The 17,896-nt window shown below is 33.5% G+C and overlaps 1 protein-coding gene and 1 non-coding gene across 48 annotated transcripts in view; one reads left to right on the plus strand and one right to left on the minus strand.

Moving 5' to 3' along the window:
• Positions 1–17,896, minus strand: part of RIMS1 (regulating synaptic membrane exocytosis 1) — a 411,771-nt gene that overhangs the window by 60,311 nt on the left and 333,564 nt on the right. For 32 of the 47 annotated variants that reach the window (XM_059701185.1, XM_059701187.1, XM_059701184.1 and 29 more), the window contains 2 exons: positions 16,458–16,570; positions 10,060–10,226 (listed from right to left, as the gene is read on the minus strand). The exons of the other annotated variants lie outside the window; for them this stretch is intronic. In XM_059701185.1, coding sequence (XP_059557168.1) covers positions 10,060–10,226; positions 16,458–16,570 — 280 coding nt within the window. The remainder of the gene's footprint in view (positions 1–10,059; positions 10,227–16,457; positions 16,571–17,896) is intronic. 47 annotated transcript variants of the gene reach the window in all.
• LOC132237820 (small nucleolar RNA SNORA51) lies at positions 14,128–14,259 on the plus strand. The gene has a single exon (XR_009453646.1). It is a non-coding gene; the product is annotated as a small nucleolar RNA SNORA51 (small nucleolar RNA).

Genomic DNA, 17,896 nt, shown 5'->3' on the forward strand with positions numbered 1-17,896 from the left:
GGCAGCCTACACTTGGCTCGGCTTTGGTTCCAATGAAAGCTGGGTGATCTCTCACGCTAGTCAGGAATTTTGTGGGAGAGGCTTTCTTGGGTACTTTCTTGAACATATGATAAACAACTGGGTACAAAAACTAATTTACATTCATAAATTTCTCTGCACTACCCATTGTACTGTTAGGGCTTCAAAGAAATAGGTACTATTTCCCACAGGAATACCTCAGAGAGGTGCAGGACTCAGTATTAGTGTTTAAATTTATTCTTCTTTCCAAGGTGGTTGACAAACCATCAGAGAGGAAGTACAAGGCCTTACTCCTTGGAAAAAGGACAGCCGGGGACATAACCCATTTTCTTTCATTTGTTAGACTGAATTGAAAAATTGATAGAATTGAAGTGCTTCAAGTTAAGGTATAAGTATAATTAGTTGCAAAAGTAAATTTTGTTTGATATAAAACTAATTAATCATTATAATCATTACTTACATTATAATGCTTATTGAGCACTAGCTGTATGTCCAGCAATGTGCCAAATTTTGTAGGAAGTATAATTTGATAATGTAAACAAGAAAATATAACATGGAATTATAAAATATAAACCAAAAAATAATTACTCTATACATAATAAGAGAGATTTTTGAAAATCTGAAAAATGATCTCAGAGTATGTTCAGTCAGGAAGGCAAGAGTTTTATGATCACAGATGATGCCAAATCAGTCAGACTTCACAGAGAAAGATATGATTCCACCTGAACGCCAGAGGGACTATTTCACAAATTCTCTCTGGAGCCTGTTCAGCCGTGGGCAAACTATGGCCCGCGGGCCGGATCCGGCCTGTTCAGCTGTTCTCTCTGGCCTGCGGAGCCGAAAGAGCGGAGGGTTCTCTTGCTCTCCCCTCCGCTCCTTCACCAGCAGCAGTGTTAACATGGCAACGTCGGGAAACACGGCCGCAGCTCCTTCTTCTGAGTCCAGTTTAAGAACCCATTGTGGCCCTCGAGTCAAAAAGTTTGCCACCCCTGGGTAGTTTGTCTTATTTATTTCTTATCAATTTGGCTGATGGGAAACACAGGGAAACTATGCCTACTGTTTCCTTTCTGTACTTCCCTGGGGCACACAACTAAGTTTCAGATGGGGGAAGATTAACTTAAAATTCCTTGGGAAACTGGGCTTCACAGATTTTAACATTTAAACTATTTCCAATGTCAAAATTACCTTTTCTATTTTGTTCTTTAACTATATTACTAGTTTTAAAAAATAGGCAGGGTTTGCAGAGTCAAAAACAAAAATAACAACAAAAAACCTATGAGCTTTAAGCGAAGAGAGACCTAGATTTCAGTGACAGCATCATCATGTGCTATTTGTGGCTCCAGATGTTGGTAAAATCTCAGCTATCTCACCTGTATAATAAAGAGAAACTCCTACTTGAATTGAAAATCATATTTGTAAAATATATTCAATTATAAAATAGATAGTAACTATTAGCATTATTATTATAGCCCCAGTACCATACTGTCCATTAAATTCTAATTACTTGTGTAGTGATAATTCTTCTAGGGTGTCGAAATTATTTTCTATCAATTGTCAGATGTGAAGGCCTTTTCTTAAAAGTTTATTTTGTTTTGTTTTGTTTTTTGCTTGTCAGCAACCTGTATTGGACATGCCTCCCAGTCACACTGCTCCCATTTGAATAAAAAGGGCCACAGGCATTTGCTCCTGTTCAGCTTGATGTAGTGGTACCCTGTGGCCTTGGCCATAGCTGACTGGACTAAGAACTGGCATCTGAGTGGAAAGCAGCCTCTGAGGGCAGGCTGGCAGCCTACACACTGTCCTGGCATGGGCACTCCGATAACAGGATGCTCTTTATGATCACTAACTACTCCCTTACCCGTAGGCCCATCCATTCTTCCTCCTTACATCCCAACATCCTGAGATCCCAGAATCTCTTTGTCTGTCTTGGCTGGAATCTGCCTTTACCCCTAACATTATTTTTCCTTTCTCCAGCTTCCATTCCTCCTCACAAGAATGGCCCTTTCTCTGCTAGAGCACCTTCCTTCCTAATTTTATGGTCCTGAGCTCCCTTCATCTTCTCCATCACTGCTCCTGATAGCTATTTTCTCAAGTACCTTACATTTCACTGCTGGTCCAAGATCCAATTCTCTTTGCCCTGTCCTGGCATTTGCCCTCTAACTTGAGAGCAATTCTCTAGGGACACAGTTGCTTTTTATATCTACAATATGTTCTTAGGTATTATTTTCATTGTAAACATTACCCTTTAAGTGAGGAAATTTTAAGATGCCAAGAAAATAGTAACATATTATGAACTATTTCCAGCAATGTGCTAGATGATGTTTCTGAATTCTTTCACTCTCAAATGCCTAGAAATGATGGGAAAATTACAAGCAATACATATTGAAATACAAACCTAAGTTCATGAGAAAGGCAAGGGAATAGAAAACAGATTGTTAAGTGGGTGATGAATGTCTTGGGAGGTTTTGCAGATGAGAAATTTAGAGCAAGCCCAATGCGGAGTTAGAATTGAAACCCCTGTGTGAGCTAAGACTCTTAAGAACAAAGAAAAATGGGGACCTCAGTCTAAGCCCCAATGGACCCTCACCAGTGGCATTTCTAATTCAAATATTTCAGGAAAACAGAGAATGCTTCCAAAATGAATTTCTAAGACACATAACGAGACTAGAAAATATATAAATCAATCTAAATTATTAAAATTTAACATCAAATAATGGGAGAAAGAAAATAATACATAATTAAAACACTAGAAAAAATATATAACATATGGAGGGATGGTAGCAGAGAATGGAGGTAATCGTTAACTTTACATTCATTATTTAACTAAATATATGTACATTTGAAACACTAAATTAGGCACTAAAATCATAGAAATGGTATAATTTCCAGAATAATAGAGGGGGAAAATGAAATAAAAATAACTAAAAAAAAATCAAGAAGAGGAAAAATAAACGAATAAAAATGGAAAATATCTTGTTACTAGAAATAAACTGAAATATATACTAAATAAAAAATGCAGTGATTAGATAGCCAATTAAATAATAGAGGTTGTCAGGATTAAGAAGCAAACAAAAAACTTAAATCCACCTATACACTGTTTACAAGAGACATTAACTAACACATATGGCCACACAAAGGTTGAAAGTAAAAGGATGTGAACAGTTAGAATGAACGTTAAAAAAAAACACACAAAACTTATGTTCTCCTATAAAACAAACTAGATTTTAAAGCCAAAAAATATTACTAGAGATCAAAAGATTCACTACACAATAATAAAATGGTTCAATTACCAGGCTCTCCCATTTTTTGCAAGGAAGAACCTCATCAAGAAAAGCTACTCATTTGTCCCAAGAGCTCTGTAACTGGCCATTATCAAGACTGTCGTGTTACTTATATTCATAGGTTAAGCAGTAGTCCATATATGTTATGAATATGGCATGGTATATGGTATATAAATAAATATGGTATAGTAATTTTACCATAAAGGTAGTCTTTCTAAAAATGTTTTTATTGATTTCAAAGAGAGGAAAGGAGAAGGAGATAGGGTAGAGTCATTGATCAGCTGCCTCCTGCATGCTCCCTACTGGGGATCAAGCCTGCAACCCCAGCATGAACCCTTACATGGAATTGAACCTTGTTTGACCTCCTGGTTCATGGGTCTACACTCAATCACAGAGACACACCAGCTGGGCAAAAGTAGTCTTTTTAAAGAGCACATGGCATACTCTTTCCATCTCTTTAGCTTTAAACTAGTCACAGGAAATAATAGTGGTGATGACTCAATCTTGGACTACTTAAACTAATAAGATGCTATGAAAAAAAGCCAGTAGAAAATCACTAAAATGTATTTTATTTCTTAGTCAATATCCACTATCTCTCACTGTATTCTGGTTCATTCTCTTTCCTATCATCAAATTTTCATGTTATTTTCCTCTTTCTTTTTAGTACCCTTATAGACTTTAGTACCTCAATAGACTTTGTTTTCCCATAGTACAACAGACAAGTATACAAAATTAAGTGTGGATAGCTCTAAGAAAAGTTCCCACTTTATCACTTATTCAAAGATTATTTTAAATGTCTTGCTGAATTGAAGACACTATTGTGAAATAAGTGGCATTTGAAATTTTCTGTACTATTTCAAAAATATAATTGCCATATCAAGATTAACTTTCCTTGCCCTAACTGGTTTGGCTCAGTGGATAGAGCGTAGGTCTTCAGACTGAAGGGTCCCAGGATCGATTCCAGTCAAGGGCATGTACCTTGGTTGCGGGCACATCCTCAGTAGGGAGTGTGCAGGAGGCAGCTGATGGATGTTTCTCTCTCATCGATGTTTCTAAGTCTCTATCCCTCTCCCTTCCTCTCTGTAAAAAAACCAATAAAATATATTTAAAAAAAAAAGATTAACTTTCCAGAAGATGTTAACTTATGCATTTATTCTCTATCACAATTTAAATTGTTAATTTTACTTACAATGTTTTTAAATCTCCAGATAAATATAAACATACATACTTCAGCATATGCTTACTAATGATGCCTACTGACATCAAATGCAAACTTCTAGTAAATTTATGACTGCAAGATTACTAGTTGTATAGAAGATAACTTTTTTTACGAATGTTTTCACATATAGCATTTTTATGGTTTCATGACTTACATTTAAGTCTTTTATCTATTTTGAGTTTATTGTTGTGTATGTTGTAAGTTGGTGGTCTAATGTCACTCTTTTGCATGTACCTGTCCAATGTTCCCAACACCATTTATTAAAGAGACTGTCTTCACTCCATTGTATACTCTTGCCTCCAATGTCAAATATTAATGGAGCATAATGGTTTGGGTGGATTTCTGGGTTCTCTATTCTGTTCCACTGGCATGTTTTCGTGCCAGAATCGGGCTGTTTTGATTACAGTGGCTTTGTAGTATAACTTGTTCTCTAGTGTTGTGATCCCTCCAACTTTGTTCCTCTTTCTCAAGATTGCTGCAGCTATTTGGGGTGTTTTTTGTTCCATATAAATATTTGGAGTGTTTGTGCTAGATCTGTGATTTATGCTGTTGGTATTTTAATTGGGACTGCACTAACTCTATAGATTGCTTCAGGTAGCATGGACATTTTAATGATGTTAATTCTACCCATCCATGAACATGTTATATTCTTCTGCTTGTTCATATCTTTTTTTTACATTGTCCTGTAGTTTTCTGCTTGTAAGTCTTTTACCTCCTTGGTTAAGTTTATTCCTAAGTATGTTAACTTATTGGTTAAGTATATTCCTAAGTATCTTTATTTTGGAGGGAGGAAAGTAGGAAGAGATTAACCAAATAACTTATATGCTTATATGCATTACCACTGACACAAACAATAATGCGGTGAAGAGGTGGGAACAGAGTGGAGGGGATCAATGGAGGAAAAAAGGGGACATCTGCAATACTCTTAATGATAGATAAATTTAAAAAATGCTTTCATATCTTTCAAACTAAGAATGTAGAAAACAAAGATAATTGCTTTTGAAGATATTCTTTCAAAGGGGGATGATAAAAAAAACACACACAAAACTATTGGCACCAAACTTCCTCTTCAAGTTTGTTTATTAAATTCCACCTAGCTATAGAAAGCCAACCTTATAGATCCTGGAGAACATATATTACAAATGTGAATGTTGTGGTAAAGCTGTTGTTTTTTGTGTGTGTTTTTCTTTTAAATACATTTTATTGATTTCATAGAGGAAGGGAGAGGGAGAGAGATAGAAACATCAATGATGAGAGAGAATCACTGATTGGCTGCCTCCTGCATGCCCCCCACTGGGGATCGAGCCTGCAGCCCAGGCACATGCCTTTGACTGGAATTGAACCTGGAAAAGGGTCCCCAGGCCAACGCTCTATCCACTGAGCAAAACTGGCCAGGGTGAAAATTGTATTTTGACAAGCTTCTAAAATTGTGTCCTATCTGAGAGAAATTATAGGTTTAAGCTTACAACTTGCTTTTAAAACTTGATTTTGTATAAAACATCTGAAATAAGTTTGCCTAGAAAGAAATCAGTGTATGATAAAGATGAAAAAAATGTTTTCAGAGCTACCCCATGAAAATTCAGCTACTTCTTGGATGAACATCATCTTTAGATATAAAAGTAAATATAGAGAATTCAGAAACTCAACATATTCTTTCTGGATTCTATTATATGTATATTTTTATTATAAATTATGGCATATCTTCTTATATACTGTGCATATTTTGTAGCTTGATGGGAAAATATCCTTTGAGGAATATTTTAGCCAAAACTAAATTAAAATTGTAAGGCATATTTAACAGAAAACTCAAAAAGAACCTCAAATTTTTATTGGTACTTATTATTTTGAAGTATCATGTTGATTTTATATTGTAAGAATCATCCTAGCAATTAAGTTTTAAATAGTTTTTAGTCCATGACTATTTTTTAGAATAACTTAATTCATTATATTTACAAAAGGTTATTTACCTTAATATAAACATTATGGTGTATTTTTTCTACTATAGTTTCCCTGTATATATAAACTTCAAAAATACAACATACGCTTTAGACTATTTGGAATGAACTACTTAGAATACATGTAGAGGGTGTTCATATCTACTCACACAGAACCTATGGTGTAGTTAGTGGTATCCCTCAGTGGACAAGATATTTGTTGCATAATCATCTCAAACACAAAAGATTTAGGATATGACTCAAGAATCCCTAATACTCTTTAAAAATATTTTAGAGATTGGTCATCCAAATATATTTATATTTTTCAATCTATACACATCTTATAAGTACTTAATTTTATTTGTACCCAAACTGGCCTTTTGAAGCTAACTTCATAGTCTCATATGTTTTAGGAAGAAGGATGATGATTATCTAAAACAAATTTTCTGAAATTGCACTCAAGAATATTATATAAGTGTCCTTATGAAAAAAGCATTCAAGAATGAAATAACTTTGGTATATATTAGAATAAACAAAGATAAACCTCAAAAAAATAATGTGTACTGTGATTCATTAATAGGAAAATGCAGTAAGCAGTGTTTGGAAAATATGATATACGTTATACAGGTCTATACATTACACAGAGGGTTGTGCACTACTCATTTCAGATGTTCTTATCTCGACACTTTCTCAGTTCATAATATATGTGGATAGCAGAAATCAAAACCATATATGGTATTGTCAGTACCTACATATTATGGTTTTATTTAATACAAATGAAATCATGTCATATGTAGTCCTTTATAAGAATACAGTGCAGCTGGTTGACTTTTAGGTTATTGCACATTGTCTTTGGTAAATTCTATAATGTACTCTAAATCTTCCTACTGATGTCCAGAGTAAAATTCACCCAAGGCAATGTACAATAAAACATTTCTTGTATCATAGGATGATTTGAGCAAAGACACGCAGGGAGCCAGAATATATAAATACATTTTAACCTCTTAACTAGATTATAATCTCCTTGAGTATGTGGCTTAGATATGATACCTTAATGTAGTCTTGGCAAATAATGAAGTCCTTACATATTATAGGAACTCAAAGGTTTCCTACTACTTACTATGACATATAAATATATTCTATTATAATTGATCAGACTTGTTCATCTTTTAACCATGAATAGATATAAAAGTAAACATAGAGAATTCAGACACTCAACTAAAACGACAGAAAGAAATACTGAGAAGCAGTGATATATTGACAACCATCATTCCTCACAATGTTTATGAGAACAGGGCCTGCAACCCTCATTGCACTTCAGTGAGACACAGCATTTTTTCAGTGATGTCACTTTGTTCTGTTCTGTTTTGTTTTCCTTTTCATTCCAAACCCTCCTCTCAGATTTTTATCCACAGGGTTGATGTTGGGTGCAAAATCATCGTGTGTGTGTGTGTGTGTGTGTGTGTGTGTGTGTGTATACACATGGGTGTGCCCCTGAAGACATTTTAAGGAGAAGAATGTATGCAAAAAAATAACTCAATTCTGATTTCAGGATTAAGATGTACCTCTTCTCATATTTCATTCCTTCTTCTCTGTTCATCCTAAGTATTCTAGGAAATCAAATATGGACAACATATGGAAAATCACTGACTATAGTAATAAGAAAAGTATCTTATTAGCTTAAGTGGAAACTTGTTTAGCCATTAGCTTTATTGCCTAACTTACATAATCCACTTACATAAAAACAATTCTCAGCTCATATGTGTTCTAAATTACAGAGGACAAAAAAGGAAGCTGAAAACATTGAGATGCCCTCAGAAATGAATTTTTCATTAAAAAACTATTTGTACGATTTTTTAGGTCTACTCCTCTCTCCACCAACTTCTCTAAATAAGAAATGTTATATGAATTAAGGAAGCAAAGAATCCTCTATCTTTTGCATCTTATCATGGTATAATTATAATTAGTGTTGATTTGTTAAGTGGCATTTTCCCAGAAAGTAAAATTGGCTCCAATGCGATAACAGTTTCTTCCAATCCCCTTTGTATAAAATCATAGTCAATGGTGGTTGAGCCACCTAATGTTTCTCTCTTCTATAATATTTTTTACCTCAAAAATCACGTAGCCAAATTTTTGCTGAAGATAAAAATCTGAGGAATCCTTTTCTCTTGAAGTTTAAAGAAAATAACAATGGACCCACAAATTATTCTTTCAATGGGTTAGCAATATGAATTCTATGAACTAATAATACTTTATAGCATAGGACTGAAGGTACTTGGCTCTATTGTGAACAAAAAAAAAATTACCTCAAGATGCCTTGCTTTATAATTATTTTAGTAAATTGTTTTTAGTGATTAAAAGTGGAAAAGTCCTGTTTAAGACCTACTTATTGATATTCTTGCTAAACTGAATAGGTTTTGAAATATAACAACTTATAGCTATTTCAATAAAAAGGAATCTATTAAGAATAATTTTCACCCTTGATCCTAAGCAACTCAATATGGCTACATTCTTTAGCTCTTCTAATTTTTTTTATTTTTATTTTAGAGACCTTATCCTGTTAGGACCAGATACTTAAAACATCAGAGGTAAAGATCAACCATGTTCTAATTTTATCAGTTGAAATTGCACATGTAGATGAGCAGAGTATGATTTTGTTAATTAACAGTAGATAATTTCATTTTTTTTTCAAAAGATGAGCTCAGTGCAGGGAAATCCAGGAAGAAGGAATGTTTTAGGATCCATTCCACTTCACATCATGAAAATGTGTGATACTATCAGACTTTCAGAGTATTAGTAATGCAGTTACTTTTGTTTTGAACATTTATTTCTTGGGCTTTTCATGAAACCCAAAATTCTTTCAGCAAAACTTCTCTTTCTGTAAACTAGTTAAGAATAAATATAAAATATGGGTTGTCCATAGTGAGTCTGCTTTACTAAATGAAGGTGGCACTTGGATTCCTGGGCTCTTTTCCCTTCCAGCAGGGTACTTGGCCTTGGAAGGACACAAGAGCCCTCTTGGTGATTTAAACAAAATGTAAATTTCTTACAGCTCATAATGTAAACGAGGGTGTGAATTTTATCATCATATCCACTCAATCCTACTCTGAAAGCCAACCAACCACACACTACAGCCCCTGGGGAAAATGCAGCTGGCTTTCTGTTTTATTTTATTTTTTGTAAATAAATTTTTTGGAACATAGCCATGCTCATTTGTTTACATAGCACTCATACTCCAGTAAAACGACATTGTTGAGCAGATGTGAAAGACAGTGTCCGGTGTAGTCTGATATATTTATTACCTGTCTCTTTATGGAAAAACTTTCTGACGCTGGCCTATAGGATCTCTGTGGATTTAATCATACCAGAAGGAAATTCCTGCAAATGTGACTGAGCTATCTTTAAGATGATGACTATATTTATCACCTATATTTTATAATATTCAATAGTTAAATGTTCAACCCACTTCAGTCTGTTACTTTAATGAAATGTCAGTGTTTCTGTTACTTGACCCAGATTGTATTTCAGCAAGAATATTCAGCAAGCTGGTTGCATTTTTATACCACGGGCAAAGACCCAGTTTATAGAAACAGTATTGCTGACTCACCTGATTCTACCCCTGGGGCGCTCAGACTGCTCTGACATAAAGCTTGTGCTGCTGAGGCGAGAGGCACTGCTGGTTCTGGAAATGGCGGACACATCACTGACATCACTATCTGATGATTTGGCAGAGACGTTATCACAGCTTCTGTACTGATCTTTATGTATGCTATACTAAAGATTAAAAACAAGAAAGCATGAGCTCCATCATCAGATTGGGGAAACAGACACATACAGGTGAGGATAATGACTCTTTAGCCAACACCAAACAAATGTGTATCTTTGTAAAAGTAGGTGTGGCATCTAAAACAATCCAAATATTAACATATGATTTCCAATGGAAAACTCCTACATCCCTTGAGTGGTAAGGAATGTTTCTGGAGACTGAATTACAAATTAAACACAAAAATGAAATGCTTGGGTGGAAAACTCATTGAATTGTTTGTACTTGCTTTAAACCTCAAAATTGTATTTTTTTTTTTTCTAGGACATCAGTTTCTCTTTTCTTGCTTTACTTTTCATGATTGCCTATTTGATTCACTTTCTACTCTTTCCATGGTATAGACTGCTTCCATCTGTCTGTACTTCTTGTTTCTTTCCAAAACTATTCAATTTACCTAAACATCTCCCTTTTCTATGACATTGTGCTCTTTCAAATTTCTTCAAAAAGTGTATCTCTTCACAAAAATGGCTGACATTACAGCTTAGGGGCTGTGCCCAAGAGGAGTAACGCAATGGCAGCAAAAAGTAGACTTTGCTTTTAAACTTTCTATTATAGCTTAATTAGACATTTTCTGATGTAAACTATCAACTCTGCAAAAAGTAAAAAATGGGATTCCTATTAAAGTTTCAACATGCACTCTAGCTTATATTTAAATGTTTAAATTTGTCTTTGGTATTCAATACCTAAGATTTTAGAATCATTAGGAAAAAGGTTAAAACCTGAAAAGCTATGAAAACAGTTAATCTACTCCTCTATCTATGTCCCTGTCTCATTGTAACTGATCACATAGTGGATAATGTTACATACTATTTTAATGTTTTAATTATAAATATTGTATGTTTATATGATTATATATAATTTGACAATACCTAATATATAAGTGATTCTCTTATGTTAGGTATTGGAAGATCAGATAATTTCTTATATAAAAGAGCACACAGGTAAAATAAACACATGACTAAACATTGAGTATTTAAGTTTCTTATCATGCTATTGAAATTTAGATTTATGTGTAAAGGTGTGAAATGTTCGTTAAGCCTGTAGAAAAAAAATCACCCATCCTCTGATTCTCCACATTAGATGATTTTTAATGATTCTAAAAATAATCCAAACACTAGATTTCTAAAAATTTGTTTAACAATTGTCTTGCTAAAGTATATAACATGAACTGATGCTAAAACCTGATCCTGAATATACAAAATGAGGTATAATAGAATATTTAAAAAAAACACAATCCTAGACGACGGGAATCATGTTTATTTAACATGATTTACCATCAGAGTAGTTCAGGCTTAAGAAAATTAAATGTTAGTTTTAATTTTTCATTTCTCATGTGTAAGTAATGGACATGAAAACAATTCCAAATTTATAGAATATCCATACATTATATTTCCAAAGAATTTTTCAGAACTGTGTGATTTTTTGAAAGCTGTATGCATGACTCAAAAGAAAATTAATATGTATATTATGTCCAGAACTGAGCTATTTATACAACTTCATGTATGTTCTGAAAGTAATATGATTTAAGATAATGTATGCAAAGTAATGTGATAAGGGTTATCACTAAATCCTGTGGTCATGATAACATGATCCTGACCGACATAATTCATCTCAGTAAGAACTGGTTTTTATTTACAGAGCAGATGTGGTAAAACCTCATTATACTCACATAGTAGAACCTGGATTTAATACTGTTACCGGAGTATAAATACAACTCATATTATTTGTTTTTGAAACTATTTTGCTAAGTAGGTATATTATGCAATTATCATAATGCTTCTAACCATACTGAAATAATAGCTTGCCTGTGACAGAGTACAGGAAGAACTGGGCCCTAAAACCATAAAAATCCACCCACCAGCAGCAGCTTTTCTGACATTGTGTTCACACCCCTAACAGATGCTCCCCTTACCTGACAAATGTCAATAATAAGTAGTATAGACTATGGCATAAGGATATATGAGTGTACATGGCACCATTTATTCAGCTAAGGAAGTCTCCTTTTCTATAAGCCATCACTGCTTTAACCTTTTTGTATATAACCTTTGATATTCCAGCAAAGAGATAAAAGGAAGGGATTTTTAAAAGACTGTAGAACATACTAAAATTTCCTATATTGGGGTAAGGAATGATCTATCATTCTGAAATGAGATCACGGTTTTCTTTACTTTTTTACTACTTTATTTATTTTCAAGTCTTATTAAAAGTTTAAATCATAACTTTGCCTTTTTATCAAGCATAACTTGTTACATTTCCTAATTAAAAATTAAATTTTTTAATGGAATTATATTATATTTTGAGAAACATAATATCCTCAGGAGGAATGTATGCTGATCACACAGCAGGCAAGTAAGTCCTTGATGTAGGAGAGGCTCTAATTATAGGGCTGCTATTTTTATAAGGGAATAATAATAAATGTTCAGCAGCTACGTACAATCCTCATCACATCAATTTTAGTTGCTGTTCCTGGTTTACATAGGCACTATTTTTAAGTTGTGAGTTCCTAAATACAAATTCACCCCTAAAATATGAATTTCACTGCATCATTGAGGCATACAACTCTGTATAACATCAATGAAAAAAATAGAATGGGGATCACATTTCAGGGATACCAAAGTCGTTTCGTGTTTTTTTGTTTTTTGTTTTTCAAAAGCAAAGTTAGGTTAATTCCTTATGCAGGATGGATGACAGGGTCAGTCAGCCTTTTAAAGGAGATGCCAGGTTTGTAACATCTAAGGAATAGTTTTCTGGTAATTCTTGACCCTGAAAATATTTAGTTCTACTGGTTGTTTAGTTATAAATATTTTGAGAATGATGAAGTAATTTCTAATTTGACTGAGTTTCAACTAAGGTGTATTGCTTCATCCAAAATGCCAAATAGTTTAGGATGCTAAAAAAAGAATAAAGGGATACAGTTCAAAATTAAATATTTATTAAATTTACAACAAAGCTAGTTCTTTTTTTATTATTGATATCAGAGAGAAAAGGAGAGGGAGAGAGAGAGATAGAAAAATCAAGGGAGAGAGAGAGATAGAAAAATCAATGATGAGAGAGAATCATTGATCGGCTGCCTCCTGCCCACCTCACACTGGGCATCGAGCCCGCAACCCGGGTATATGCCCTGACTGGGAATTGAACTGTGACCTCCTGGTTCATAGGTTGATGCGCAACCACTGAGCACACTGGCAGGGCTTATATAGATAAATAAACATATTTTTGTAGAGTAAATTATAAAGAGGTTGGGGTAAATGAATAAAAAAGTACATGAGAGAGATTTGAGGTAACTGGAAACTAAATATTTTAATATAAGCATTAGGCTATAATGTGAATATTAGAATTGTGAAGAGTATTTACCTTTTACTTGACATATAAAATAAAAAACTAATCATTTGTTAATTTGTCTTATATATTTTACTATCTTATACTTTTATAACTTTTTAAAAGATATATCTTTCATCTCACATTTATTGATATAACTTATACTCATTTATGTAAATAGTGTAGCATCAGTTTATGAAGTCAGTAAGAGCAACAGTAATGTATTTAAAAGTAATGTGGTGTTTTTTAAATATTCAAATGAGGGGGGGGGAATGCCTGTGTAAAGGAGGCAGGGAAATAATTAAATTGTATGCAAACGAAAAACTGGAGAAGAGCCTCTGAATCAAACTGGAGTACAGTGCCCATTTCAGTGATGCAAAAGCAGGAAAGGTGGTAGCTAACTTCCAGTCAGTAGTGCCAGGGCTCATCACTCTGCAGAAAGGCTGCATGAATTTTAACACTGCCTCCTTTCTTCTGAACCTCGATTTTCATAAATTTGATAAAAAAAAGAGCTGTAATAAAGAATTATTCTGGGGCCTCCTGGTGCTTACCACAGGCTGTGTTATCACACTGACTGTACAGAAATAGGAGGCCAGGTAAACCTACCCCATATACACCTCAGCTCAGGCCCTTTGCCTAGTCTGTATTGTGAATGGGAAGACACTGAGAAAAAAAATATTCTGAATAAGTTTTAAGGCCAGAGAACTTGGAATTTCCCAAGCAAGATAAACCTACTTTTGATTTATTACAAATATAAGTATTAGTGCTCACTGGGACTTGTAGCACACTTCACTTTGTAGATTTTTTTAATCAATTGATTAATATTAGAGTCCTAATCCAGAATGACTCAGAAAGGCTTTTAATATGTTATACTGATTCTCTATTTACTTCTTTCTTGCCTCCTATTCTGGCCCTACCTCCTCCTGCTGTTGTATTTGACCTCATCCTTGGACATAATGCTAAGAAATCAGTGAAACATTTCCAAATAACTGTATCTGACGGAGGAAGAAGAAAGCCTAAATCACCCTGCCTCCTAATTCTTCCTGCATTTGTAGCAAAAGAAAACAAAAATGATAATGATATCCATACAGCAGACAGACAAGTAAGCTGAGCGAGTGATAATAAACCACAGAGAAGATAAGTGGAGCTGGAGTCAGCAACTCTATGGAACATCAAGGTATTTTTGTTACTAATTTGTTTTGCTTTACTAATTTTCCTTTGTTGTTTCAAAGTCCTACCAAATCAGGCCACAGAGTCACGGCGACCATAGCATTGTCTCAGTTGGAATTCTTTCTGCAGCTAACCTAAAATGTAAAGTGATACTGCGTCTAATACGCATGACTCTATGGGAGTCTGGTGACAAATCATATTTGGTAAACTCTTTTTTGTATTAGTCCCTGAATATCTGGCTATATAGTGAACAGCCTCCATTATTTAAAAGTAAGTAGGTGTTTTTCACCCTTCCTCCCAATCCCTTTCTCCCTGGCAACCATCGGTTTATTCTCTACATCTATGACTTTGTTTTTGTTATGTTTGTTCATTTGTTTTCTTTTCACATATAAGTGAAATCATATGGTATTTTTCCTTCCATGTCTAACTTATTTCAGTTAGCACAAGACCCTCTAGGTTCATCTATGTTGTTGCTAGTGACAAAATTTCATTCTTTTTTATGGTTATGTAATATTCCATCATATATATAAGTATATAACATCTTCTTTATTCATCTATCAATGGGCAACTTGTGTGTTTCCATATTGGCTATTGTAAATAATGCTGCAATGATAATAAGGGTAATATACATACTTGGGAGGAATATAGTCAATAATATCCTCATAACTGTATGATGTCAGATGGTTACTAGGCTTACTGCGGTGATCAAACTGTTAAATATTTAAATGTTGAATTACTTTGTCACACACCTGAAAGTAATGTAATATTGTATGCTAACTATATTTTAAGAAATATAAGTAGATTTTTCTAGGTTCACATTTCAAGCTAACAATATTTAGTATAGTTTTACTTAATTTTTAATTTCTAAAAGGTCATAACTTCCAAAAGGGTTTCTTGATATCAAATTATAACACGGTTTTTCCTGTAATGGCTCCTGCCACTTTTGTAGTATTCTAAAAATAAGATTTTCAAATAAATCAGATAATATATATAAATTATATCATGCAATATGAAATTTAATTAATATGTTAATTAAAATTATTAGATGATGGCTAGCAGTTTATAAACTCCTTAGTCTATTCTTACAAAATGATATTGAAGTATAAATTGTATATTTATAGAGACGTGGAATTGTGTGGATTTCAGTTTCTAATAGTTTAAAATCAGTTACTTATCTTACTAAAAACAGACAATAAGAAATCTCACATCACACAATTTTAGTCATTGGGTAACAAATTTCAATAGTAAATATCAACCAAAAATGTTATTTAAGACTATAAACCTGTAACTTAATAGTTAAATGCAATATTAAATGATATTCAAGCAATCAAATTGTTTTATTTATCTTGCTTATTTATGTGATTCTGTCTATGGATAATCTATCATTAAGTGACTTTTTTTTTAATTTATTGGGGTGACACCGGTTTCAAGAGTACAATTCTGTAACACTTCATCTGCATATTGTGTGTGACTTTAATATCAAGTGTTTACATTTTCTTTTTAGAAAAAAGAAAACCCACACACATTAATTCCAAGTTAATGAAGTTATATTTTGTGGAAATAGCAAGAAAAGGGGGTTATGAGACAAGACTAGCATTTGAATCACTTCTCTCATATATCTCGGTGCTTGCTAGTCCTATACACACTGTACATTTATAAAAAGGAGGCTATTGGTTGGGTACTACTAGTTTTACCTTGGAATATTGCTCGCGATCAAGTTCTTGACTAGAACCAGACCCTGTTGTCTGCTTAAATCGATGCACTTTCATTTTCATCTGTCTTGTTCGCTCCTCCACTACTAAGCTTGCTGCAAAAACACACAATGGAAGCCTATTAAAACATGTGAAGCACCTTTTAGAAACTGAATGGTTTTTAAGATTTTAATGCTTTCGCTATGACTTCAATTAAATGAAGCTTAGAAATAACACATCAGCAAATTTAAAAAAATTCAGAGTATACAATGCTAACAACTGTTAATCTAAAGATGAACATGAGTCAGCTCACACAGAATGGGGAACAAAAATATTAGTAAGAAAATACCCTATTTCTTCATCTGTTATGGAATATTTTCAATTCCACTCATAAATGATTATGCGAAGCAAATCTAATTGTGAAAATATGTTCTATAATTAATCAACTGGTTGTTGCATGTACATATATAAACAAGTATGCATACTGAACACATCACACATATATGCACATGCTTACATGCATGCACACACCCACTGACATCCTCAGCTAAGAGTCACCTAAAAATTTTTAATTATAATAATCTGTTTTTTATGAGGCATTCTTATTAAATCATTAATTTACATCAGTAGCTTTTCATGAATATTTGCCCGTCTTAAAAGTGAACTAAAAGTTTAGTTTTCTATTTCTTATGGCTATGTATGACTACATATATAAAATTTATAATATAAAAATTTTAGCTCTGCAATTTATAACATATAAAGACATATATTCCATTTAAGCCTTTATTAATCTCTTAAGTAGCGGGTGTGACTTTCTTGATGGGAAAAATTATAGCCTACTATAAAATATGTTAAGTTAGATTAATCATAAGAGACTAAGTTTCAAGACCCTGCCTTTAATTTTCAAATTTTACACATAAAGGAGTAAGAGCTAAGGGTACAGTGATGTGAAGCGTAAGCTCCTAAAACACACCTGTGTTATATGAGACCTATGTTTACTTTTCACAGCTTATCTTATGCCAATTTCCCAGACTATTCAATATCTTCAAGTGTTAACATTTATTTCTATGTTCTGTATACACATATACACACAAAAATTATTGTTATTTATTAAACCTTCTGTCAAGAAACCTTAATGATTTAAAGGATAGTGGAAAAAATGATATCTGATATCTGATTGACTTGGCTGTTGATTTAATCTCTTACAAGTTTATACAGATACCTGCTGTCTAAAATTTCCATTTCAATGATTAAACATGGTGTGGAATCATGCCAGAGGCGCCTGATAGTCAAGGCTAATTAAAGGCCTGTTGTCAATACACTGGACTGTCCAAGACCACAGCGTCTCGTGGCATGCTGTGCCCTTCTATAACCGAAATGACTGATGTCACTATTGGCAACTAGCCTTCTTTGTCTAAGGAGTAATATACAGCTTACTGACT

This window comes from Myotis daubentonii, chromosome 6 (assembly GCF_963259705.1).
Source record: "Myotis daubentonii chromosome 6, mMyoDau2.1, whole genome shotgun sequence".
Lineage (NCBI taxonomy): Eukaryota > Metazoa > Chordata > Mammalia > Chiroptera > Vespertilionidae > Myotis > Myotis daubentonii.